We start from the raw sequence: 26,591 nt of genomic DNA, 5'->3' as shown, positions 1-26,591 counted from the left end.
TCTTTTACCTGGTGCACACAACCTTTTCTGTCATCTGCCGTTCCTCTACTGTTTGACCTGCTCTATATACAAATCTATGTTTTTAACACAGGAACTGAGCCCAGCTACCTCATTACAGATTCTAGTCTCATTTGTTAAATATAACCATCTCCATTCTTCTTAAGCAGCTGCAGCTAAACCACCAAAGTTTGTTATTTCTACTTTTGATTTAGCAGAGCAAAGCACAGTGGACACCGAATCACTACTCCAAGAGACAATGCCTTATCCAACATCTTTCCTCCACATGCAGGCTAACAATTATGGTTAACGCAATGGCTGCACCATCCTGTGACTATCTGTCTGAGCATTCCTCAGGGTGTGAATTCAAGCAAACAACAAATTGTTAACGTCAGAAGGATTCAGACGCCTAACTTCATCCAGCAGGTACGTTTGTCATTGCTGCAGCTAAGCAGATCCATCATCTCCTCCAAGAATGGCAAACTGCAGCAGCTCTGCCTGAGGATGAAGGAAAGGGCTCTGCTGGCACACAAAGGATGTGTGGTAACGTACCGTTTTCCCCTCCCTTCCCCCACACTCAGCTCTCATATTTGGATTACTTCTGGATTGCTGTGCCTCAGTATCATGTTTCAGGATGTAATTTCCCTTACAAAAAACGAAGGGAAAATGCTTAAGCGACTCTATTTTCCATGCATAAGCTATAACTTATGGTGAAATCATTGCTGTAAATGGACAAAAGAAAACATTTCCATGCTAAGACTCCAATATAATGCTTCGGTTCTGATAGATTATAGGCTATACATTGCAGGAGAGGATTACGAAAAAAAGAATTTAGGAAAAATGCTTTAATTTTAATAAACGTGTCTGCATTAAGTTTATGCTTGCCAAAATATATGTTATCTCTGCAAAACGGTAAGTCTGCATTAAAACGGCACCACCTGGAATCTATTTTTCTAAAGCACATAAAACAGAACCGAACGCACATTTTTCAGTTCTTTTGAAAACACTCGATTTTCTTGTTCCTTATGCAACTGTAAGTACTGAGAGAGAGTTTCCAGCTGTGCCTTGTCAGCCTACGGACCAAAGACATTGTGCTGCTTTTCATTTTGCTTAACGGAGGTTTTTAGTTCCCCAAGTTACAGTTGTAGCCGATTCTCTGCACACAGAACAGAGCAGCGCTTTGTCCCCAGGGATTGAAGCGATTTCAGACTTAACACAGGAATCATCTAACATGTTTCAACAACCCCTACTGTTCCTCTGTTTGTTTTAAAGATATCAGTGTGATTTTATTCCATTTGCAACTGGAGACTAAATGACACCAAGCAGATTCTGCTGTTAGGTTAGATTACAAGGTAAAATGTTTTACATTTTAAATTACTGCTTAAAGCGTGGCGTTGAATGGCTTAAACTACTTGCTAACTTTGCAAATATGTATGAAATAATATTAGCTATATTTGGTAATACTGAACATGAATGCTTTTCTAGATAAACTGTGCAATACCCGTTGATCTGCTTTTTGTTTGGTGTGAATGCGTGCCATACACTTGGAGCTTAAACTAACTGAAAGCGCAATTAGTTCTGCTGGTACAGCTAAATGTAACTCATTTCTATGCAATCAATTTAAAGAGGAGAGTGTGAAAAGCCTCGGTAAACCAGTTTAACTCCTGTTTATTGTGAGAAACGACCAGGACAACTGAGAAAGGCGTTTGAATATAGAGTGACTAGATAAAGGAAGATTATTGAATAAATCCTGATATTCTGGTACTGCTGATGGATTGCTGTTTTAAAAGTTAACTCTTTCCATTATGATGGCAGCAAAATGCTACTGGACTTGTTGAAGATAAACACTTTGGAAGTTATAAACTATGGAATGTGTTACATGACAAAGGTTTTAAGAATGCTTACACATATTGGATGCATGATCCAAATGTTCATGGGTAAAACCAGAAAGGTGTAGTCATACCGAGTGTGTCTGGCTACAAAATATCATAGCAAGTTCAATTTATTAGCCATCTATAATTCTATTTTGAAGCCTAATCTTTTTATTGTAAAAGCCATATAAATTGAATAGGTGGAATTTCCCCCAACTTAGAAGTTGTCTGGAGCTCAACTAAATGTATCTTCCTAAAATCTGAGCATTCTACTCATGGGTGTACAAAGCCCAGCACACTGAAGGCCTTTTTCTTGTATGACACTGAAAATTTGGGCCTGAAAATGTGAGACACCACTTATCAAATAAGCCAGCGTAAGAAACAAAGGCATATTTCAGTATTCTGTGTGTGTGGAACACAATTTGGCCTTAAGGAGTAGCACTCAGTGTTCAGTATGGAACAGCTGCTGTGGAAATACAGTGTATGGACTCACGTGAACAGGGCTGGCCTGAAAGACATCCCTTGGGTGGAAGGGGAGGGGAATGGTGTCTGTTGGTTTGGTTTTGTTTGTAAATTTCTAATTGTAGAATTTTTATGAAAGCTTTATGATGGAACTTACTTTAGTTTTCTTATTAACACTGAGGTCAAGAGCAAAATACTGAGGTGTAAAACTACCTGTATTGAGAATGGAAAATATTTCAGTCTCGTTGCTGTAAGACTGGTCACAAGAAGAAATGGTTAAACATTAAAAGTCATGTACCAGCATTGCAACTACGTAGCTATGTGTTACTATAAAGCGTACTATAAAATGTAACCATAATTGAGATGTCACTAATTCAACAGAATGAATACAGATGTTCAAGGCTTTCCTTTGTGTTTTCACTTTTCCCTGAGGGCTCCTTCTGCTTTTTGCTCAAAGACACAGAAGTTTACTGTGTAATTTTATAGTCTGTTATTACCATGCAAGGAAGTCAGAAACCAAAGCCATTAGGCCATTTGTCCTGCAATACTAGGTGCTAAGAGACAAGCATTTTCTGAAACGGAACAGACACCACCAATGCATCCTGCAGGCTTCTGCACCTGTTTGAAATGTTAACTAACAATAATTTCTTTAAAGAAAAGGTTGGGATAGAGCCTATTTTGGAATAAGGGACTTCTGGTGGGTAGAAAGATCTGAGTAACACACAGCCTGGGTTGTTTCCATTGCAGGGCACATTACAGGAATTTGTGTGAGATTTCCGTCTCAATTTCTATTAATATGGGAGTACTGGCTTAGCTTAATGAAGAGCTGCAAATAAATATATACTTGCTGTAATATTTTAGAATTAAATTAGTTGAACATAAAAACTGTGACACTGGGAAAGAGTAAAACTGTGCTGTTTATAAACTCATCTACTGCCAACTTGCCATTAAAAACAGAATATGAGAGTTATGCCATGGAAAGCATCAAAAGCACAAAATCCCAGTACGCCTTATGTCACAGAAAAAATTAGGAGGCTTGTCCCAGGACCTCAACCCAGTGTATAAAGCAGAAAATATCAAAGTGCATAAAAACATGCAACAGAAAAAAAGCTTATTCAGGCAGAAATGCAGTTTCTGCTTGCATTTCTATCTAGTATTTATGCAATATGGGCAACTCCAAGGTGAAAAGCTCCACGTAAAGCCAGGCTGAGCAACATTAAGAACAAGCCATTTTGAATCCCCTTTAGACTTTCTTAGACTAAAACCATGGACATATTGTAAGCGGTGTCTGAGACTCAATGACCAAGTGCTCCAGATCTCCAATATCCCATCAGCAGTCGCTCACTCAGCATTACAAGAACACCCGTGTCTTTAGTCTCAGTTACATGGGTCACAGGACAAGAGTTTCCTTTCTGAAAAAACAATGCCATAATAATCGTTATGAACTTTGGGCATGCACAGACCAGCTACTGCAGTACTACAGCCATGCTTCATAGTGTACCGTGCACACTGCTGGGTCCTGACTGCTCTGCCACCTATTGGTGACAGTACGTGGAACGTAAGTAATGCAATAAGGCTCCGGATATACAGTCACGCTCAATTGATTAGGAAGTAAATGCAGAAAATAACCCAGTAGAGATCATCATTTTTAGACTGCATGCACTTAAGAAAAGCTTTCAGAAGATAGAAGAACATGGAGGAAATATTAGCAACCAAAACAAAGCAGAAACTTTATAGCTCTCAGGAACTCTCTTGCTGGAAGCTGCAACAATTGCTAAACTAGAAATGCCTTCTGGCTCTGCACATCTGAAGTACCTGTACAAATGCAACCCCCAGATGCAAAGCTAATGATTAATTTTGGTGAAAAAGATACACTTTCATGCTCAGCTGGAGTCGTTCATCAGTCAGCTGATAAAATATCACTCTGTCCAATTACACGATTGAATTTGACCGTTGTGCACCTTTGTGTTTAATACAAGGGTTGAATTGCTTAAATGAGGTCCCAGGGCAATTTGCTTCCAAGAAGAAACTTGGTTTTAGATGTACCATATGTTGGTCCTCTTGCTTTAAGTAGTCTGCCATTCGTCTGACATCTTAATAAAGCTCTCCAGATATCTAACTGTCTACTTTATTCCCATTCCAGGACACTTTCCAAACCATATAATAACATGCAGGCTTCATCATTCATCTATTATTTCCTGCTTCTTTCACTGTGTATTGATTTGTCTCAAAATGAAACAAGTGCAGCCCTTAGGAGGCAAAGGAGAAGAATGAGACACAGAGGGATGAGGAAAAGCTCCTACGCAGGGCGCCGGGTCCTCAGACAGCCAAGGATGAAGCTTTCATCTCCCGCAACACACAGCATACCTCTCATAAATATTGATGATGGTGTTATGGGAGTATTTGACTCTCTCATAGGTCTGGGTGGACATGAATCTAGTTACAGTGTCTTACCAGGTAAGAATTATACCTCTACTACTTGGAGTGGGCAGTTTTTTCTCTTGTTTTCAGATGAAATGTTTAAACTCCTTAAGGCTTTACTTCAGCTCTACCTGCAACACACAGTGAATTAAGACCTGGTTACCTTGTCTAACCTAATTTTACTGCCAATTATCATAATTCTGTGTTTAGTATATGAACCTTTTAATCCCCTATGCTTAATCTTTTTATAGATGATCCCACAAAACAGTAATATTTTCTGCACTCTCGCTCGCTCCATCTAATAGAAGTTTAGCTGGAATAATATTTTCAAATATTATTATTTGCCCCCTCAAAGAATGCAGGACTAGCAAGTGTTTGAAGACAGAGAGTTGTTAAATATCTTTCTGATCCTTGATGCAGTAAAAGGAGAACTCTTGCTCTACAATGTTTGTGACTTCAATGTCCCAAATGGGAAATCAGGATCAACAAAACAGGAAATTAAGATTCAACAAAGGTCTAAAAATCAGATGTATTCTGAAGAACTGAATACTATGTTTCCGTGTTGAAAACCCAGTATTTAACCAATTGAAAAATTATGCAGATATTACAGTGCCTCACTTCTTTCCATAGCAAGAAGTTCAAAGGTTGAAGAGGAGACACTCAGGTATTGTGAAACACCAGTACAGGGCCATGTCCCTTCAACAGCTCATGAAAAATATAAAGGCATAAAAACTTCTATTCCAGCAATGAAAGATCACATATGAAATAAAAATATCACATGCAATTTTATGAAGAAAACAAGAAAGCCACAGTTACCTCTTTTCTCCATGAAATAATAACCTATTTCTATAGGCAAAATGCTTTTCAGTGCATCATATGATGCACGAGCACTAGGTCAATCACAGAACTGTAGAGGTTGAATGGGATCTCTGGAGATCATCCAGTCCAACCCCTCTGCTAAAGCAGAAGCCCTAGAGGAGGTTCCCGTTTCAAATAGAATAGCTTTAAGTAAGGAGTTTAAACTGGGAAACTAGAAAAAAACTCTCGACTGTAATAATTCTAATGCATACTAAAATACCACTCACATAAACTGTTTAATTAAAAATATATTTTAAAATTAAACAGAGGAAAATACCGCATAAATAGCATACTCTTTATGTAAGCTATTCCAGTCTATCAGAGACCATCAGTCATGCTGAAATAATGCATGGTCCCTCCCCCGCCACCTCCTCATTTGTTTCCTTCTATGTGGATTCCCATCCAAAAGCTGAGCTAAAGCCACTGAACTCATTTTATTTGGAACCTCATGCTGGATTTACACCATATTTCCAAAGGTTAAAAGTCTTGTGCTTACATGCCAAAGACTTCAACCACAAGGTATTTTTCAGTCTAGCTTTTAAAGTTCAAAATTTTTGCAAGTTAATGTCAGATTTGGAAAAAACAGATCCTATTAAATAATAGAGCACCATTATTAATCATGTGTCAAAACAGAGAAAAAAAAAAGGCAATCCATAACTCAGAACCAAATTTTCACTCTTCCAGCTACTTAATCTACTGTTGGTAGCCTGAAAAAAGAAACAATTTACAAATACAGTTTGCAGGCTGAAAATTAACAACTTAAATAGAGGTTTCATGGGAAATGGACATCTCTATGATGATGATCTCTCTCCCTATAAAAATCATGCAAACTCAAACAGTTCACCACAACATAAAATAATTTACAGTTGTCTGCCTGCAATAGACTACGGTTTCCCTATTAAGCAGAGCAGAATCAAAGGTACACTGTGGCATTATTCCTAACATCTCACAAATCTCACTTCTCTGTTTGCATGCCACCATGTTGAGGCTACTCGATGGATAGGAAGTTGAAGGGGAATCTCAGCCCAGTCTTTACTCCCTCCCATATGTGAATTCCAAAAGCATATGTTTCCTTTGCAGATTATTTCAAACAAAAATAGTGGCTTCTTGGCAAGCACATAAAAAACAGAAGACAGGATGCAGCAGTGACAGGGACTTACAGCCAAGTAACATCTGCCCTGGGCTAACTCATATCCTCCTCCTTCAGTTAACATGGCTTGAGTTAATAAGAGCACAACTTTATGCAGCAGAAACCATACACACACAACTTAGACTAATAGGCCCTTCAAAAATCGTAATATACAAATGTTTAATTCCTCCCTCTTTTTACCAGCCAATCACAGAATTAATCTGATAACTTTTATCCTAGAAGACAAGTTGATATCCAACACAAATACCTTTTATTATGAAGTTGAGACTTGAAATGCCTTAAAGGATTTCACAAAATGACAGATTCTAAGTTAAATATTAATATCAGAGATATTTCAGGCTTTTATTGGAATCAAATCTATAAGGATCTTGCCAGGATAGTTACAGACTATCCTGAATGCCCTCCCTTTACAACTGAGCAACCAAGCATGGACCAGGGCAGATAGTGGGGAAACTAATCCTACACACAATCCTTACAGAGACACTGTCCATGTCAAAGTAAAGCCTCCTGCATGTGAGCTCAGTTGAGATAAAATTTTTTACTGTATTAGACAATATTTATACTGGCTGAAGGAGAAAGTCGATCCATCCCTAGATAAAAAGGATATTTTCTCTTTGTGCACAGGAAAGTGCAAAGAAACTTCAGCTTGAAATGAACCCCTCAGCAATACATTATTTCATTAATTAGGCAGAGAAAAGGAGGACGCGTTAAGTAAAGCTTCTCACTAAGTTTGGAAGCATGCTTGCTAATAGGAAAAGAACTGCATGGGATAAAGAATCTGTCTTGGCCTTTCTTCACTTAAAAGGAAAAAAATCCCACAACAAAAACGTCATGCTAAAGCACAATGTTTATCCTGGAGTCTGGATGACAGCTGCCTAGGGAAATATTTGCTGAGGTAGATTCCATCACTGGAAGGAAAGAGAGAGACTTGGACTAGTTTCCTTCCTAAGTCTTCACGCTCCCTGAACAATTTGCCTACTGGATATATGAGTGTAGATTGCAATGTAATCCTTATACATTTTTTTTCTGGAGAATCCAAATGGTACCCCAAGGAAATCTCTTTTTCATTAGATACGCATTCAGAGTGTTTGGAGAACGTACTTGTTAGTACAAGAAGTTGCACAAACCTGGCTGCTTTCTAAGCAAAGGGGTGGGTGGGGTTTTTTTTTCAGACATAGAAAGGTAAAGGGAGAGACTACTGAACAGATTTTACATTAAGGCTGTGAACAGTCACTATACAGTGAATACTGACATCCTCCTGGTTCCACAGAGCCTTAACAAAGCTTCCTCAATCAGCAGGCAAGACATCAGTAGATATGTCAACTGCAAAGGAGAGAAACAAAAGGGGACCTGGAAAAAGTTATTCTCAAGATCTTTATGATTTATTTTAATATCACTCAGATGAAGAGAATTTTTGCTTCTTTCTCCACTCAATCTATGCACAGCTTTCTCTGAAGTCTATGATTACTGCTTTCCATTTCTAAGGATGGGAAGGAAAGAGGAGCTGCCATGCACAAGACTCTCAGACATTCACCATTTAGATCAAATTTTCCTGTTTTAAGAATATCTCTGAAGTTGAATTCTAAAGCTTTCCCAGAAGACAAAGCTGGTAGGAGTGTTCATCAGCTGGGCTAGGAAGAGAAGGAAGTGAAATATTACAGCAACTGCCTAAAAGAGCTGATAGAGGGACAGAAAGCCTGCACTCTGCTGACAAGAAGCTGTAAGCAGGTAACAGCTACACACACGTTAATTGTGTTTCCCTCCCTTGGCTGCCTTCACAGCTGAATGGCAAAGAATCAAGGAGAGATTACAGACTACTAATGAGCCGAAGACAGTACAGTCAAGAAAACCAAGGGATAAGGATAAGGTTCTTAGAATAGTGTGTATTTCATATGTTTTCAAGATGTGAACAAAATAGCAGTGATTTTCTAAATACTGTTGCTTTAAATTACGTTTAAGCTATTTAACTCCAGTTTTCTGTCTCTCTCAGGAAAGAAGGGGCAGTGCACAGCCAATGGGATGATAATGTTCGATAAAGCTGTCTGGTCTCCCAAGCCCTGCATTACGTGCCTCTGTTCAAAAGGAGAAGTGATCTGTGATACAACCATGTGCCACCCCCTGAAATGTCCCCAAACCATCATACCTGCAGGAGAATGCTGCCCAGTTTGTTCTGACACTGGTACAGTACACCATAATATATTTACTATTTTAAAACTACCTCAAGCAAAACCTTACATAAAATATACACTTAGTAATATCAAGGATTACCTGGTATACATAACACTTCTGTAGAGAAAAGAAGCCCTGAATTATGTGGTAAAAGCAGCTCTAGGTGAGTTTGTATTAATATTTAGAGAATACATAAAGATCATTGTATTTCTGTCTCTCTTTTCTGCTTTTCTTTTCCTGTATACAAGTGTAAATGGATCAAGACAGAAAACATCTGGTTACAGAATCACAGAATGATCTGGGTTGGAAGGGACCTCAAGGATCATGTAGTTCCAACCTCCCTGCCTAGCAGGGCCACCAAACATACACATTTACTAGATCAATATAAAGTCTGGTAAATACTTATTGAAAGTGTAAAAATACATGCACTCAGCTGACTTAAGAGAGGAAAGTGAAGTGAACCAACAGAGCTGCAACCACGCTTGTGCTTCATTGAAGAAATTATACACAAGTTTTTTTTTTGTTTTTTTTTTTTTTTTAAGATGGAAAATGGGGGAGGTAATGTGATTTCTTTCCCCTGTTCCCATTACCAAAACATTTTGCATAGCTGGCTTAGTCATTCATCACAGTCTGACTCCTCTGTCGAGCATTAATATAAGGGCATATTTTCATTCTTTCTGAATCAACATCTGAGGAGAATATTACAGTTCTACAGCTACCATCTTTTTACTTTATGAAAGGAATAATTACTAAAACTTTAACAGATTGTTTTGTTGTTGTTTTTTAAATTCTCATTACCTGGTCAGCCTCCTCACTGGATTCAAATACTGTTTCACTGGGTGACATAACTGAATTGTCTGGTGATTCGCCAGAACCCAACGACCTCGACAACAACCACAACGTGCTGTCAACTCACACTGAAAAGAATGAACCGTTTAGAATAGAAGTGGTAGAGATTGAAGAGATTCTTAAGAAAGGTGAAAAGAGGAGAAAAAAGAAAGGCAAAAAAAATCATCAGAAGCATAAGGCCTATCAGAAAGAAGAGAAGCCCGATGGAAAGGAGGATGAGGAAAGAAGGAGATTATTTGAAGAGGAAGAGCTGCAACTTGAAAAAGACCTAATAAAGAAGAGGCAAGAAATAAGAACAAGAGAGAGAGACGCAGAAGAACAGAATGAAAGTGATGAAGATGATGATACTTTCCCCATTCCTGTGCCACCAATAGAAGCTCCTCCTTTGCCAGCTGCATGCTCCACCTCAGAATCCACAGTAAGCTGTATTAACGCCAAACTTACACAAATACCTCCTATCTCAGATCCAGATCTAACAAGTCTAGACCTTACAGGTAATTAGTGGGTCTAATTTACATTATTTGTTCTCTTGAATTAATAGTACCTATTTCAAATTCAGTCAGCAGTAGCACTAATACATTATAATTTCCTATCATATAAATGTATTCATTACCTTACAGTTAGGGTTCTTAACACGATAAATTATAAATGCCAAGATATGCTAATTTGCACTAGAATTTAAATACTAATATGAATATACATATATCCACAAATATTGTACATAATAAAATGGTGTTATATTTTTATATGTACATCACTGCACAACTCAATACATCCTGTAATTCACAGTCCTAACTACATTCTTGAATTCTTTCCTAGGAAACATTATTACCACCATCTCCAATGAAGCATTCAATGGGATACCTAATTTGGAATGGATCGATTTAAGTAAAAATAATATTTCCTCCTCTGGTATAGGTCCACACGCATTCAAAGTAAGAAAGCCCAACTTTTATGTTATCCAATGGCTGAATAATACCTGAAGTTTTTCCAGTTTTAATTCTCTGGATCTAAAACATGTAAACATTGTATATTTACAACCAGTTAAAATTTGGCTATTTCAAAGAATTTCTCTTGCAGTTGGGAAGAGATTTTTAAATGAAGTAAACCAAGCATTAAATGTTAAACAGTCATAAGTGAGAAGCACTACCTATTACTGCACTGCTGCTTAGAAGTTTTCAAATGGTAACTGTGATTATAACATACGTTTACCCATGTTATTTACAACTTGATGACTTGCATTCTCTTACTCATCCTTTTAATTGAGACCCTGAAAAAGCTGAAGCGTTTGTATTTGGATGGAAACACGCTGGTACATATTCCCTCCGAACTGCCATCAACTTTGGAAGAAATAAAAATAAATGACAACCAACTCCATGCCATTGATGAAGATGCCTTGAAAGGTATTTAGGAAAATAACACCAATTATACAAAAACGTGAAAAAACATTTGGAAAGCAAACTGTTCAAAATAAACTCATCTGATCAGATATAATGAGTGCCACGTTTCCATCAGGCAAAAAAAAGCAACAACCAAACCAAAACCAACCAACCAAACAAAAAGGCTAAAAGTTTTGCAAGTTTTTAACTATTGCATTTTCCCTTCTCATGAAAACACTACCCTCACAGCAAAGTGACATTTAAGGTTACAAAGTAGAGGTTGATTTGGAGTATGTTGAAGATACCTCTGCTCCTGAACCATAATCTGACCACTCTGCGTCTCATAACATAATCAGAGCAACTCACAACCAATTTAAGCAAAGCTAAATGTGGGTTGATCCAGGCCATAACTTTAGCTGAACTTTTTGATCCCTTTCCTCTTCTGCCAAAAGGGTCCCCATGGAAACTGGAATAGTTTGGTGACAGAGCTCTCTGTGGAGCAATATAAATGCTGGAGCTGAGAAAGGAAACTAGGACAAGGGGCTATGAGAGCCTTTAAGTTTAAAATGATCAAAGTCTCTGTAAAAAACAAACAAAATCAAAGACAGAAGTAGGTTTATTTGTGAATGAGGAATTTCTTATGAAATAGTATGTCTCATTAATATACACCAATCAGTGCTTTCTTCTGTGGCCTGCATTTGGATGTCTGAGATCTACATGATCTGTTCCTTTAGAAGGAACCCCGTAAAGGGCTCTCAACACTTGGTACAAGTGGTTGAAGGGCATCCAACAGGGAGGGGAAGGTATGAGTAAGCAAGGGTGATGTACCCACTGTCACATAAGTGAGTAGAGACCAGGGGGATCATTGGGCAACTAATTGCACAAAGGTCAGCATCAAGACAGCATTGCAAGCATCTGGTGCATTAAGTAATGAGGCCTAAAGGGTAGAACTACCCATAGCTCTTGCAGCTACTTCATTTTGCACAAAGAAGCCTCGATCACATTTCAATAATTCCACAAACTAATTAAAAATATAATTCTATGACAATGAGATAATGAATTTAAACCCTTTCAGGAAGACATTAAGATTTTTCATTACTGTGATTGTTGTAATGCTTAAGATGGGTAAATTTTAAACTTAAAATTAACTAGACTGAGATGCCAGTCACTAACAGAGCTTCAAACCTTTTCTCCTCAGGTTTAAAGAACCTGGTCACCTTGGAACTGGAAGGAAATAAACTCAGTGAAGCAAACGTCAGTCCTTTGGCCTTCTACCCCTTGAAAAGTCTCTCATATTTGCGACTAGGAAGAAATAAGTTTAGAATTATCCCCCAGGGTCTTCCCACCACACTTGAGGTAAAGCAAAAAAGAAAAACAAAACAAGCTTTACTTTTTCAGCCATTTTCAGTAACTGTTATTCCTTTCCCTACTTTACTATTATCAGACAAATTCAATCCGAATGTTATGGTTTTGTTTTGAGATGTCCTAAGTCTTATTCATAGAAACATATTTATGCACCAACTCAAACCTCGCTGGTGCCCAGCAAATATATTAAGAAAGTAAAATTTTGTGATGTTTTTCCCACTAGTGATTTTCAAGAAAAAGAAATACGTATATATTTACCTGCTTCCTATTAATCTCATCAATCCCACACCACAAACTTCAGGCAAGACAAACTAAAGAACTGCTGTTCTGTTTGATCTTTCAAAGCAATCTCTGTTCTCACAAATGAGGAAAACCAACTCCTTTGAAAAATACTGCTTATCAAAGTGATGTTACATCTACAACCCCTGGTTCAGATTATTTGGTTTTTTAGCCACAATTTAAAAGATTTACCATGTAATACAAAGGACCTATAACAACCACATTTTTACTTGGCAATGGGAAATAAAAGCATATTTTGCTTTCACAAAATTTCTTTCCAAATGTACTTGTAGGAGCTCTATCTTGAAAATAATCAAATTGAAGAAGTGTCAGAAATTTGCTTTAACCATACAAGAAAAATAAACGTCATTGTGCTAAAGCATAACAAATTAGAAGAACACAGAATAGCACCTCTGGCTTGGATAAACCAAGAGTGAGTATAAGATATTTAAAATACCTTATGTTTCTCTGTTACAGGTGAGTCAGGTAATGAAATCAATATTTATATGCTATAACTTCTAGCTAAGTTAGAAGCAGGGAAGACTGTGCATTCCTATCACGCAAGAGCAGAACATGAGCAGAGCATGTCATTAACCATCCGAACACTCAATAACTAAGTAGGCCAAATAGCAGAAACAATGGGACGATTTTGGTGTTCATAAGAACGACTCTCACCAAAATAAGACTGCAGTCCTAATCATTCCTCTGTCACATAGAAGTTACTAATATTTACAGTTTTACTACTTAAAGTACATGGAACATGCATGCAGTTTCCATGCGGAAATTACTTGCTCAGTCACATAGCATGCCTTGCCCTATAAGCCAGAGTTCAGTTCTGGTTTCACACACTGCTTCATCTGAAAAGAATCATGCCTTTATCAACAGCTTCTGGAATGATGCTGAAGCAGCTACTCACAAAGCACTTTCATATGGGCTTTAGAATAAAAATTGAAAACCCAGGCCAATGAGATGAATGGTAAATTCCCAAGCTTGTTATGGATGTCCTGGTATAATTTGTTATTGCGATTGTCAGCGCTTATAAATCACAAACCAGTTTCCCCTGTTCAAGCTGTCTCTACTCATTCCTGTATGTTATTTTGTACAGAATGTAGCATTAACATTGCAGCACGTTATGATGTTTCTGTCCCATTTTCTTTCTCCTTTCATGCAGGAACCTGGAATCAATTGATCTCTCATACAATAAGCTGTATCACGTTCCCTCCTACCTGCCAAAATCTTTACTCCACCTGATACTTATAGGAAATCAGATTGAAAGGATTCCAGGATATGTCTTTGGTCATATGAAGCCAGGTTTGGAGTATCTCTACCTGTCCTTCAACAAACTTACTGATGATGGAATAGATCCAGTATCATTTTTTGGAGCATACCACTCTCTGAGAGAGTTGTTTTTGGATCACAACGATTTAAGGTCTGTACCATTTGGAATTGAAGAAATGAGAAAATTACGTTTTCTACGACTAAACAACAATAAAATAAGGTAAACGCAAGCTTAACATCATTAAAATGTTACAAGACATGCTTTCTTTCCAGAACTTTTCACATTTAGTAAATAATTTCTCTTGTAAATTTTGAAGGAGGAACTAAATCCTGAGTCTTCCACTGCAGAATTCCTTCTGCACATAATGGGAGAAAACTGCAGTTTCACCCTTTATCCTACTTCTGAAAATGCTCACAGATGCTGAGCAGCAGCTCTCTCCAGAAAAGCAATCTGTAATGTTGCTTGGGCCACATTCCCACCAAGGCAGCCACAATGGGATGCACACAGTGAAGTAAAACCTCTTTCTGCTTTTGAATCACAGACCAAACAGTTTACAAAAAAAACCCATGAACAAAAACTGAAGAGAATCTTCAGCTGAAAGAGTCTTCTGAGCATTTTTCAGTCAGTCCCAGCTGTGAAATCAGGCCTTCTCTTTAGTTCCTTTCTACTTTCCTTTCACAACAAAGTATAAGGGGTTTATGTATGTAATGCAGAAAGTTTCACGCTTTCAAGCAACTTGGCAATACTTCTCTCAGAAAAAGCACGTGATATAAATGAGAAAATCTAAAGAAGAATGACTTCCAAAAGTCTTAAATTAATACTTAAAAATATTGACAAACACATTCAAATATTAATACTTTGCATCTCTAGAATAAATTAGGAATTATGAGTTGTCTTTAATCAATAAAATACCATTCCTCCCACAATGTCACAGGACGGTCCCTCCAGAACGCATCTGTAAGACTCACCTCCATGATGATGATGTTCATTACAACAGTGAAGAGGATGAGAGTGAAGATTCACGTTTGGAACACGTTCATCTTGAAAACAACTACATCAACACAAGACAGCTATCACCACATTCGTTTTCATGCATAAGGTCCTACTGCAGTGTTGTTCTTAAGCCACAGAAGACCAAATAAATACCCAATTGCAGAAGTGTCTTCCTAGAAAAACAGGTTTATTTATTCTCTGCTACTAACAGGCCTGCTTATTTCTATCTAACCTTTCTTAATACTATAAATAAGATAGAAGACATTTACTGAAGGTAGTATTGTATTTCTTAATACTGTTTCATTATACAAATGTTAAATGTAAAAATAGAAGCTCAAACCTGTCAATTTTTTCTTTCTGCTTCCAAAACTTTTTCTTAAATACAATAAACAAAACTATGACCTCAGACACAGCCCCACAACATTGAAGTTCAGAAGAGAACAGAGCCAAGCAGTCAGCTTGGTCCAGTCTAATCTGATTAATTGAATTTAAACCATTTTTAAGCATATCATTAGTTTTTAAAATGATACCAATGAAAGACCTTGACCTACGAACATCCTGTAGAGCAAGAATCACATTTCTTAATATTCACATGGTACCAGAGAAAACTTCCTACCCAATTTCCAACACACAGTATTTCCTTGAAAGAGTAAGTTACAGACAATAAACTATTAGACATGACTGACAGGTCATTGTTTTTCATGCAATTACTTTCCGCTTTTTCTTAGGCTGTTCTGCAAGAAATAACAAAATTCATTCTTTTTTCCCCAGTACTATATAGGTTTGCTGTCTAATTATATCTTCTTCAGAACGGATGGGAATAAAGGATGAAATGGCTTAACGCTGACATTTTGACCAGTTTGAAAGGCACATAAAAGCTGTAAGCAACTGCATACCATAAAAACCCTCTGGGGATACATACCAACTACTGAACTGCAATTTTTTCCCTCACTCTAAATGGATTCATGATGCATTTCCCAAACATCTCAATCTACTGCCAGCAAACACACTGTGTAATCAGCATAAGAATTGTTCATGGCCACTTAACAGCAAAGCCCTCAAACAGACATTTCAGCACATTATGGATATAATACAGAAACACCTGAATTCTGTTTTCTCTGAAGCTATACAGTAACGATAAAAACAAAACCACAAGGTCAAAGTCAAAGTTCTCTCATCCAAATTAACTGTCGTCTGCAAGGAACAATGTTACTTCATTGTGCAGGGCGTCAAAACATAATCTCTATGTAAGAAACATTCCTAAGGCATGTGGAGTTTTGTAAAACAATTGCTTTGGATATTTTGTTTAGTAAAGTGTGTTCAGAAGTCATATTGTAGTGATTTGTATCTATAATATGTGCTTTTTCACTTTTAAGATATCATAAAAGTGAATTTTATGCAAATCTTTTGTTTAAGATTTTTTCCTCTGGTCACTTAATACAATGCACGTCAAGCTTATTTAACATCATGCTATCATAAGTTCCTCATACAAGAAGCACTTGATAACAAAACATGACTTTAAAGTTACGATGCTACGATAACGCCACAGTATTAAAACAGAGAGACTGAAGGAAAACAGTTTTGGAGTCAGAACAGAACAGTAGCAGAGGCAAAAGACCAAGAAGGGGAAAGAAGTCAAGGGATAGAAGTTACACAACAAATGGATGGATACTCACTTAAGAAATACACAGGCAATTCAATTTGGATAACATTTCCGTATGTCGAACATAAGCAGTTTTAGTCCGTTTATTCTTCAAAAAGCTAAAACTAAAGTGAAATAGGCTTTATAATAAAATGAATAAATCTTACTATTTTTCAACAGGGAATCTCGAAGAACTTTATAAACAAAGCAAACAGGACAATAGCCATTGTATATCTTGTGATAGTACGACAGAAGCGACCTGGTTATTCTCAGACAAGAAAAATATGGGAATTACTGTGATGGAGTAAATCATTTTTGCAGATTTGCATTGTAAGCAAATATACTCCAGAAGACATTTACATTAAGGCTAGAATGTAGTTCTGTTGAAGTATTATCAGTCTCAGAAGCCATTTATAAAGATACTATGGATCAAACCCTGTAACAGCTTTTTATTTTTTTATTTTTATTTTATAATATTCTTGAGAAATTGAAATATTTTGTTTGAGCCAACAGTAATACTTGGAAAATCTGCTAAATTTTACAGAAGTTGGCACCACTTGATCTTTTAGTCCAACAAGGAGCTCAGCTGAGATGCTTGGAGGGACTCCACGTTATTCCTAGATAGGTGGAATCACGACTGCCCACGGAAATTCAGTCAGTACAAACTCACAAATAAAACAACAGTTTTGAACCAAAATCAGATTTGGGTGGATGCAGAGAAATATTCTTCTTTCTCTTGTTTTCCACTTTGTATTCACCCAGATATTCAAGTGAGGACAAGCTGCAGGTTGCTAAGACTGAAAAGATGTCCCACAATATTATATTTTTTTAACCATTTCATAGAGGAAACTGCTTGGAATAGGGCAAAACACTCAGTAAAATCTGTTTAGTAAGTTCAGTAAGTCAATAGCAGCACTAATTCCAGAATGAGAACACTCTCTGGCATAAGTGGAAATTAGGGGCTATGAATTCTATCATACTTTTAAATCATAATTTGTAATGTTGACTTATGTATCATACATAAGAATTTGGACAATGGCCTCATAATTCTTCAGGTAGAGCCCATTATAAGCTCAGTCATTATGTTAATGCATCTCATTAGTAGAAAAGAAGCTGATACTGACATTTTCATAGAGCAGGATATTTCCACTGGTTAAATGAAGAACTTTTGAGCATCTACCTGAGCTGTTCTGTGTACAGGGACATGCACAGCTAAGGCATCCAACAGATAAGTCAGTTACCACAGAAGATCAGATGCTGTCTGAATCCGAAGCAATGCCTAGAGTCAAAGTTTCCTCTAATACAAGGTACAAGCATCTACTTTAAAAAGCTTTCAGAAGAGCAATAGCCATCTCACTCGCATGCAGTGAGATCACTATTAATTCTTCCACATGTTACAGCTATTAGAACCTTTGCGTTCCCAAAACCATAGAGCTCACAGTACATACCATTCTCCACAGTTCTCCATTTTCCATTTCAACTTAAAAAAGAAGAGATTTCCTCCTGTCAAAGCTACAAATCACTGAACTTTGCCTCAAGAAAAGGTTTGAGGCATGACTTCCAGCTCTGCAATGACTTAAGAAAAGGAAGTGAACGTCACACAGAGCACCCTGTTTCACATAACACAGCAGATAGTGGTTGATGCCATTTCTGTATTTTGATTCTGCAAGCATCGTGCTTGCACACACTGAAAAAAGATCTCGATGTCTGATAATCAGAACTGGGAAGCATGAGTTCATCATTTCTCTCCCAGTGTTTTGGCTGCTGTCTTAAAGAAAGAAATAAATGAAATTGTAGCATCTCTCTTAAGGGGGAAACTTTAAAAACAGCCATATCCTGGCAACAAAACAAATTGGTCATTTCTGTTGTGCAGCAATTCAAATGTTATCTAGTCTAAACTCTCATGAGAAAATATTTTCTAATTTGAAATTCCGTATTTATATTCTAATGTATGAACTTTTCAGAGAATACAAAATTACATCCAGTAAAATATTACAGATATGAAATAATACTACCAAAATAATTCTACATTATAACTGTGATAACTGTATATATGAAGTAGTTTTCAACAAACAAGGCCACATATTGCAGATCCGTAGAGCTATATGGTATCTGGTAGCCTGCAAGTTGGAAGATTCCTAAAGCAACCCATGAAAGCATTTTCTCATTGGATACCTCAGGGAAATGCCTCTTTGGACTTTGGAGTTTAAAACAACCTGCAAAGGGTCACTTCTGGTTAAAGGCAGAAAACAAAATGAACACGCAGCATCAACACGTGTTATAAATTTTATGTAACTATCCACTGTGAAAAAATATTTATGCTATCAAGTTGTGGAAAACTGTAATTCAGGTCAAATCAGTGCTTTGAGGGGAGTTATAATAACACTATGGCCATTTTGTGGAATGTTCTAACCACAGAGGTGAAGACTACTTTGGAAAAAGTGCATGTTTTTATAGAGACCTACTTTAAAACTACTTTTAAAGCTTTTTCTCCATGCAGGTGACATGTAAAGATCTGTCGGACCAGAACCAGCAGTCAGCTGTGTACCCTGGCCTCATTTGGAAGACAGTCTGCACAACAGCCTTAGTGACTTCTTGAAAAGTAGCAGAAGTATAAACAGCAATACAAAAAAACTAGTTCGTAATAATATGTTTGACTCATTCAAAAGACCTACTCTCTGTTCCCTAATGAACAAAGGAGAGATCCCTGCTGCTATTCCTTATTTAGTAACATTACCCTTCTATTATAGCTAGTTACCACCGAATCCCAAACTCTCTATTTCAAGGGAAAAGGCTTTAATTTTATTTCCTCTGGTATACTGAAAAGCATTTTAAATGGGGGGAAAAACAGCAGACATGAAATAAGAGCTCTGGTTTAATGATGTCAACAATTTCTGAACAGTTGCAAGGCTCAAAATATTGTGGAAAAACGTTGGAACAAATTTTCCATCTAAAAGTAGGAAAGACGTCAAATACAAAACTCTAAGATGTATTAAACAGATCTGCTTTTCCACACAAAGAAGCAATCATGTAATCAACATGTATTTAGTTGCTGTTATCCTAGAAAATGATCACAGTGCTTTAAAGTTTTACAGTGATCCAAGAATCAAGAAGTCACACCCAAACACTACCCAGAACAATTTTGTTAGAACTCCTATGGTGATTCAATGGGAACACATTCCCATAACATGGTGTTACCCATACGCAAACTATGAAGTGTCATGACACGTTCTTCATTAACAGACTCCCTACCCCACTTTAGGGCAAAACCCATAAATTTTAAAGGGAAAAAAAAATGTTTTTCCCTTTTGCATGAAGAAGCAATGGAGAATACCCAAGAGGACATCTCAAAAACTTGTTATAGCTCATAGGAGACGAACAAGTTGTAACAGCTATTACTTCACTAAATTACCCTTGTGAAAACATTTATATACTGCTGTATGAAAGTACTTACATAGTCAGTACTGTGCGAAACAGTTTTGGTCACACCATAAAATAATCCATGATAAATTAACATTCATTTTATTATACTGAAATACTCCAGTTAGTAAAGGAAGACTAAACTGACATGATAGCATTATGGTGTCAACTTTTTCACACAATAAACGAGCAGCCTTCAAGGGTAAGGCATAAAAAAGTCAAATTATCTCAGGATGAATCTCAAAACTGAACAGAAGAGCTGATTTAAAATCACAACTTCACTTTAGGGAAACTAAAAGCAAAGGAACATAATAAACTGCAGCACCTCTTGTCTGTGAACTATTTTTGGCTATTGCCAAAGACAGGAGACTGGACTAAATAAGCTCTGATCTGATCCAGTACAGCTGTTTTTATGCACTTTGTACAGAGCCTCGTCAAATTGCTGCTGAATAAAACTTCCAGCCTGTGAACAGAGCTTATAAAATTTCCCAATACACAATCTGGGCGCTGCAGTAAAGTTTCTTGCAGCAATATTCTACTGCCTCTTCTCTCCATACTAAAAATTCCCCAGCAATGAGTCACGTTCCCAATGACACGACATGATACAAACGAAGGGGAATCTCATTTGAACAGGGAGGTGGGCTAGAGAGCTTTTGACAACTTCACCACTCATTACCACCTGGGAGCTGTGCTGATGTAGGTGAGTCCTCACAGCATGCATGAATCCTGCTTCAGTCACAAGCCAAATCTCAAAGCACAGCTCTGTCTTCCACCGATACCCATCCATAGGCCTAAGGAGGGTACCCCCTAAAACTTCATCCTTGTAGCTAGAAGTAATTTTATTTATTTTCATAGTTTGTAAGGCTTTATGGGTAAATGAGGTTTACTTTGGGCATTGGCTTCAAAGCTGTATATTCAGTAACGGTCTTTTTTTCAGCATGGAGAGATGTACAATGCCACAACAACGTGGGAATGACTGTCGTATGAATGTTTGCCTGGTGTTTGGGATTCGCAGAGGTTTAGCTATCTTCTTTTCCTATAGATGCCATAAAGTAATGATGCTCCAGCCTCGTTTGTCACATCTAGTCCTACAATCATGCCAACCACAGGAAACACACAATCTGTGCCTTGTCTACAAGAGGAGAACAAACTCCCGAAATATATATTCTGGTCTGCTTGAGCCATCCAGACTCCATTCATTAAATGGATTTTTTTTCCCAAGGATTTATCAATTAAGTTAACTTAAAGCACAAATACTGCCTTTATTTAAAATGCTCATCTCTACAAACACCACATGCTTTCTTTAACCTGCCGTTATGCGAGCAATTTCCTACTGCCACTAGTAAATGATTACTGTTGTTTGGTAGAACTTTCATTTCATTTTTGTTTATTCCTTGTAGAGGATCCGGATTTCAGCATAGTTACTGAAGGTAAATATTTTGGTAATGTGTAGCTTCTGACTTAGATCGCTCTTTGTATTAGCACAGTGCAGATAAACAGATCAGCTAATGGACCATTTTTATCAAGTATTTTGAGGCAGTTCTGTTAATTCAGAATAAATGGTTGTTCCAAGTGTAGCATTAGGAGTATTTACACAGAAAAACGCCAGGCCATGCAAGGAGTATTAACAAAATATAACCATGTTTCTCTGTGGGAAATTTTCATATGATAGCCATGCCCAGGGAAAATATATAAAAGTTGACCTATTTTTTTCCACAAGACAGATATTTTTCTCAAAGGAATAATACTGAACACAGCTGTGGAAATATTACATATTCAACAACACTATCAAAGAAGACAAAAATCTTCTAAGTGATTACATAATCATATTTTTAAAGGATGAAAATTGTAAAAAAAGGATTAAAATTGACTTTATTTTTTTCAAAGCAGTTTCTCCAAAATCCTGAAGGTTGGTTGTTGCATGACATTATATCCTCCAGCCTCAGGTTTTCTATTCCTTAAGTATTCTCAGCTAGATCTTGACTGCCCTTGTGAATCTCTCTCTCATGGTTCATATCCCCATTTCAATGAATATTCTTTGTTTAAAACATACACACATAAATATGGCTTGTTTTCTTCTAACAGAAGGCAGTTCTGAACTTCTTCAATAAAACCCAACTCAATACCGGTCTCCCAGGGAGAACTCTTTTTTATTCCCAGTTTTTACCAAAGTTTGGCTCTCATAATGGAGAATTCTGGAAGTAAGATGTTTTCTTTTTCAATAAGACCAACTACACTTTGGGTATAAATAAAACAGTGAAACCTAATATATTTTTCTTGCCTCTTTCCATAGCTGACCTGTACATGTTACAGGAAGTATTTTTGAGTCTGTCACCCACTCATTTCTTTTGTGTTATCCCATTTGACTTTTATTTTTATACTTTTACTGGAAAAGGCAAAATTATTATTCTCTTTCTTTTTTGATGACACATGGATTCAAACAGATCTGGGTTATATACGTGTATTTACTTTGAAGATTATTTGGATAGACTCTACTAATGCCATGAATGAAAGAAACACTGACTAACTCTCCATGTTAGCTGAATTAAATCTCACTCCATTCTTCTGAGCAAAGAACAATCCAAAGTTCAAGTGAGGATATGTGCACGTTTTGCCTCAACTGTAAGAAATTTTATACAGAAATTATAATAAAACCAACAAAACAATGGTATACTTGTAGTTCAAATCATATGCAGTCAAATTATGTTAGTCACTGGTTTTGGTGTTTTTTGTATATTGGTAAGTAAGCTTACTTTCCAAACTCAAAGTTATTTAGTACTGCTGCCAGCAAAGCAATGGAAATTACTATTCTGTGAAATATAAGCATTCATGAACAAAAAAATCATAGCCTCTGCTTTACAAACTGTTCTACAAGAAGATCTCATTTTCCACACCACAATTTTATATAAGCGATTACAATATACGATTTTCTTTCAACTTACATAAGTATTTCCACCAAGTGGTAAAAGTAAGTTCTGTCATCAGTGAATTTCTATCTATGTTAAAAAGCAGTGTAAAACCATCCAGGCAACCAACCATCTTTACTGGTACATTCCTTCATTTTCAAGAAAATACCTTTAAAATGAATACATTGGGTTATATGTCAGACAATTCCAATTTCTCTGCAGGTTTCTATATGGCCTTTTAGCTTAGCTGTCAAATTTTTTGTCTGCCTGCATGTGCAATGGTAAGACTGAGCTTGCATTGAGGTGCATCCACCTCATACTGCATAGTTAGCACACCAACTACAGTATAGTAAATACTGCAAGGTTTCTCTCATTTACACTTAGTTTCTATATTTGTGCCCTTTCTTCTTACCAATACTTGTGGTTTTCCCCTACAGGTGAAAAAGGAAAAGAATGAAATGCATACTAACATTCAGCAAAACATTGCATGACACACGTATGAATAAATAAAAGCAAAGTGAATTCTGTATTTAAGTGCCAATTTGGAAAAAAAAACAACCCTACAGCTTGCTTAATAGCTACAATTTCATAATTACATGATAAAATAATATTAAAACCATAAGAGCTGCAGTTAACTACAATTGAAGAGCAATCTTCAGAAGTTTCCCAAAGCATTTAGTGTTAGACCCAGCCCTGCAGAACAGCGATACTGCTACTGTGCCAATGAGACACAAATGAGACACTCCTACAGAATTCCCAGGAGCAAAACATGCATCTGAGAACAGAGGCAAGATGAAGTAATAAGTTAAGGCAACAACTTCTTTAGTGAGATAATAGCCTTGTTTTATTAAGAATGTTTCTGAAAGTCTTCAACTATTCCACAGTAACAAAATGCATTTCAAAACTTGCAAACGAATGGACTTTGGACATCTTCCTAGAAATATGTTACTTTTTCCATCTACAGAACTGTATATGATGGAAGAACATGCAATCAATTTACAGAGTAATGTACTTCATTAAACCTAAAGTGCAAACTTTACACAGTAACTATAAATGTCACACACATTGCTTCTGCTTTTAATACTTTCTGTCATAAACCGACCCAGCCACCTTCTTTTAGATCCTTGAATTTCCAGTGCAATTTAAATTGCTTTTGTTGATAAGCAAAGCTTGAAATAAGCACAATACCATATTAAATTATCTTAGCAGGCTGACAAATGTACTCAGAACGCTTCATGTTCTTCTGGAATACAAAGAATGAGGTGGGCATGGCTCCTTTTTACCTGAAAGCAACTAACACTCAATGGAAGCTGATGATAGATACTAGTTTAGATGCTGTCTCACATTCTGAACAACATGAATCTATCAAAAGTTTCTAAGAAAACTTTATCATTTAGACTTTTATATTACACTGTTTGCAAAAAAAACAGAGAAAAAAGGAAAAGGATGTCTTTACTTTGCAGGTCACCAGTGTTTTGCTTTGGCTTTTGCTTTTACTCAATTGTTAAATGTTCGCAGTGTAAACACTTGGTATTCTATGAGGAAATGTAATGTTCAGAAAAAGAACTTTTTCCCTATTATCTGAGTGATTCAGTAGTTTGGCACTGGTTGCAGAACTTTTCATTTTAACTACTGTTTGATTTTCCATGAAACCATGTCTGCTGTTCCCAATGTCTATAAGCAAGATTAGAACTTGTATTCCATAAAAATGCCATACAATGCTATCAAAACTCATAAGCTTTTGCAAAAAAACTCCAAAGTGATACAAATAATTGACATGTACTGAAATCAAAACTATTTCAAGACCTTCATTCATCAAACAAAGTATTTCCCAGGTAGAGAAGATTTCCCACCCTGTTCAGGTCTGAAATTTTTATAGGATCAAGGAGATGAGAAACAAGATGGGAAGAAGGCAGCTTGAGATTACTTCAGCAGGCATCCCCACATGGAGATGTTTGTACTGATCTGTAGCCTAAGCTAGAACCAAGTTAACTTACTCATCTAAGGCAACACAATCTGCAAGGGTGAAGAACTAGATCTCTTTGGGTCACAATTTCCCTTCTCCAGTCAGTCATGATTGCCAGATCACCGAATGCATGGAATACTAAAAATCCAAGGCAAACTCTTAGTAGATGCTGCTGACAATCAATCACTGATAACTATGAGAATCACATGGGTATGTGTAGAACTGGATTCCCAGCTCTTTTAACACCACAAGCCATTACCTTATCTCTCCATATAGATATATTGCTAATAAAGACCAGACTGCAAAAATGAAACACAGTTGTTGCAATTTCAAAGTTGGCTGTCAAAAATATGCAAAAAATATATACTAACAAGCAAAAACTAATGCACTGCAATACGTAGCAATGATTCCTAAATATGCATTGACCTGTAATTACTGAAGAGCCATGACAAACCAAAAAGCTGAAGAGTGCAGTTTTTACTGCTTTCAGATGGCTTGAATGCCACAGCTCAACTTCAGAAGAGCCAAAAAATAGTTAAAATGTGCAACTGCTCTCAACATGGGCTGGTTCTGAGCATGAAAAGAATAAGTCATGTTATTAAAATGTGATGGGCAGTCTCCAAGACAGATTTTTGCAGTTGATGTTAGATTCATCACTATGTAAACCACATTTATAAACAGTGCTAGTAAATGAAAAAGTATTTATTTTTCCTTAAAATAACAAACATATACAAGATCAGCCTGAAAAAAAAAAAGACTGCGGTGTAAGTGTAATCCACATATGGCAGCATATGTTTGACAGCTCAAGCATACCAAGTAATAAAAACATGGTTTCTTTTGTTAACAAAATCGAGATACCATTTTAAGAATAGAAACCTAGTTTTCTTTCAGTTGTTTCATTGCTGGAAATAGAAATCACTGTAAACATCTGAAAAGTTCTGCCTTCAATAAACTTTCACTTACTAAACATACAATATAAAACAGAATGTACATACTGTTGCTTGCCACAGACTACTTCCTGTTTAAGAGCATCTCTTTTCAATACAACCCCAACATCCCAGACTACATGACTGTCACACATCTTGTTTTACCAGGCTATTTAAAACCCAAACCTGCTGTTTATAAGAGAGCAGAAACAGAAGGATCAATTTTTATAGTATCTTCAAATGTATCACTGCAAATCAATTGCTTTACAACAGACCCATGATAGCAGCAGTTGATTCCAACCTCAGTAGACTGCAGCTAAACTTTTTGTATGACTGCTACACATTCTGCAGAAGCACACTGCAGTTTTACCCTATAAAGTGAGACAAACAGTACATCAAGTACCTAGCATCAAGTCTCTCAGTTGCACACTCCAGCTTTCATTCAAAACTCCACAACTGCCCTGCTGTGCTGGCTCATGTAGTGCCATTGGGTCCAAAACTTCAAGTAAATTGGAAACAGTGATCTGAGAGAGGAATTCTGCAAGAGTAGTTATTTTTGTATATATTTGTACATTGGAAGTATGCTTCAAGTATCTAATAGACACATAAATTAGACTGAGAACCACTCAGTCTAATGCTCAGTACTGCTATTAACAGTC

At 36.8% G+C, this 26,591-nt stretch overlaps 2 protein-coding genes across 7 annotated transcripts in view; one reads left to right on the top strand and one right to left on the bottom strand.

Moving 5' to 3' along the window:
- The window catches only part of CENPP (centromere protein P), a 100,054-nt gene that overhangs the window by 23,394 nt on the left and 50,069 nt on the right, over positions 1–26,591 (bottom strand). The gene's annotated exons all lie outside the window — the stretch shown is intronic.
- ECM2 (extracellular matrix protein 2) lies at positions 198–16,475 on the top strand. Of its 4 annotated transcripts, XM_015874669.2 has the most exons (11): positions 1,286–1,349; positions 4,474–4,787; positions 8,750–8,938; positions 9,735–10,271; positions 10,597–10,712; positions 11,045–11,180; positions 12,355–12,512; positions 13,094–13,233; positions 13,972–14,298; positions 15,014–15,257; positions 15,844–16,475. In XM_015874669.2, exons 2-10 carry the CDS (start codon positions 4,499–4,501, stop codon positions 15,219–15,221), a joined length of 2,100 nt encoding a protein of 699 aa, XP_015730155.2. In that variant the 5' UTR covers positions 1,286–1,349; positions 4,474–4,498; the 3' UTR covers positions 15,222–15,257; positions 15,844–16,475. The 4 variants fall into 4 exon arrangements, with proteins under 4 accessions (XP_085373165.1, XP_085373164.1, XP_015730155.2 ...); XM_085517039.1 differs by lacking the exon at positions 1,286–1,349 and adding an exon at positions 198–423 and having other exon boundaries at positions 15,014–16,475; XM_085517038.1 differs by lacking the exon at positions 1,286–1,349 and adding an exon at positions 419–540 and having other exon boundaries at positions 15,014–16,475.

This window comes from Coturnix japonica, chromosome 15, assembly GCF_054131305.1.
Source record: "Coturnix japonica strain WE chromosome 15, WE-NBRP24, whole genome shotgun sequence".
Taxonomy (NCBI): domain Eukaryota; kingdom Metazoa; phylum Chordata; class Aves; order Galliformes; family Phasianidae; genus Coturnix; species Coturnix japonica.
This window is presented reverse-complemented; position numbering and strand designations above follow the sequence as displayed.

Excerpts from the sequence above, each read along its gene's own strand:
- ECM2 (XM_085517039.1), top strand. The coding sequence starts at position 4,499 with ATGCAGGCTTCATCATTCATCTATTATTTCCTGCTTCTTTCACTGTGT. Across the intron at positions 8,939-9,734 it reads CCCAGTTTGTTCTGACACTG|CCTCCTCACTGGATTCAAAT; the intron begins GTACAGTACACC and ends TTACCTGGTCAG. Across the intron at positions 14,299-15,013 it reads CTAAACAACAATAAAATAAG|GACGGTCCCTCCAGAACGCA; the intron begins GTAAACGCAAGC and ends ACAATGTCACAG.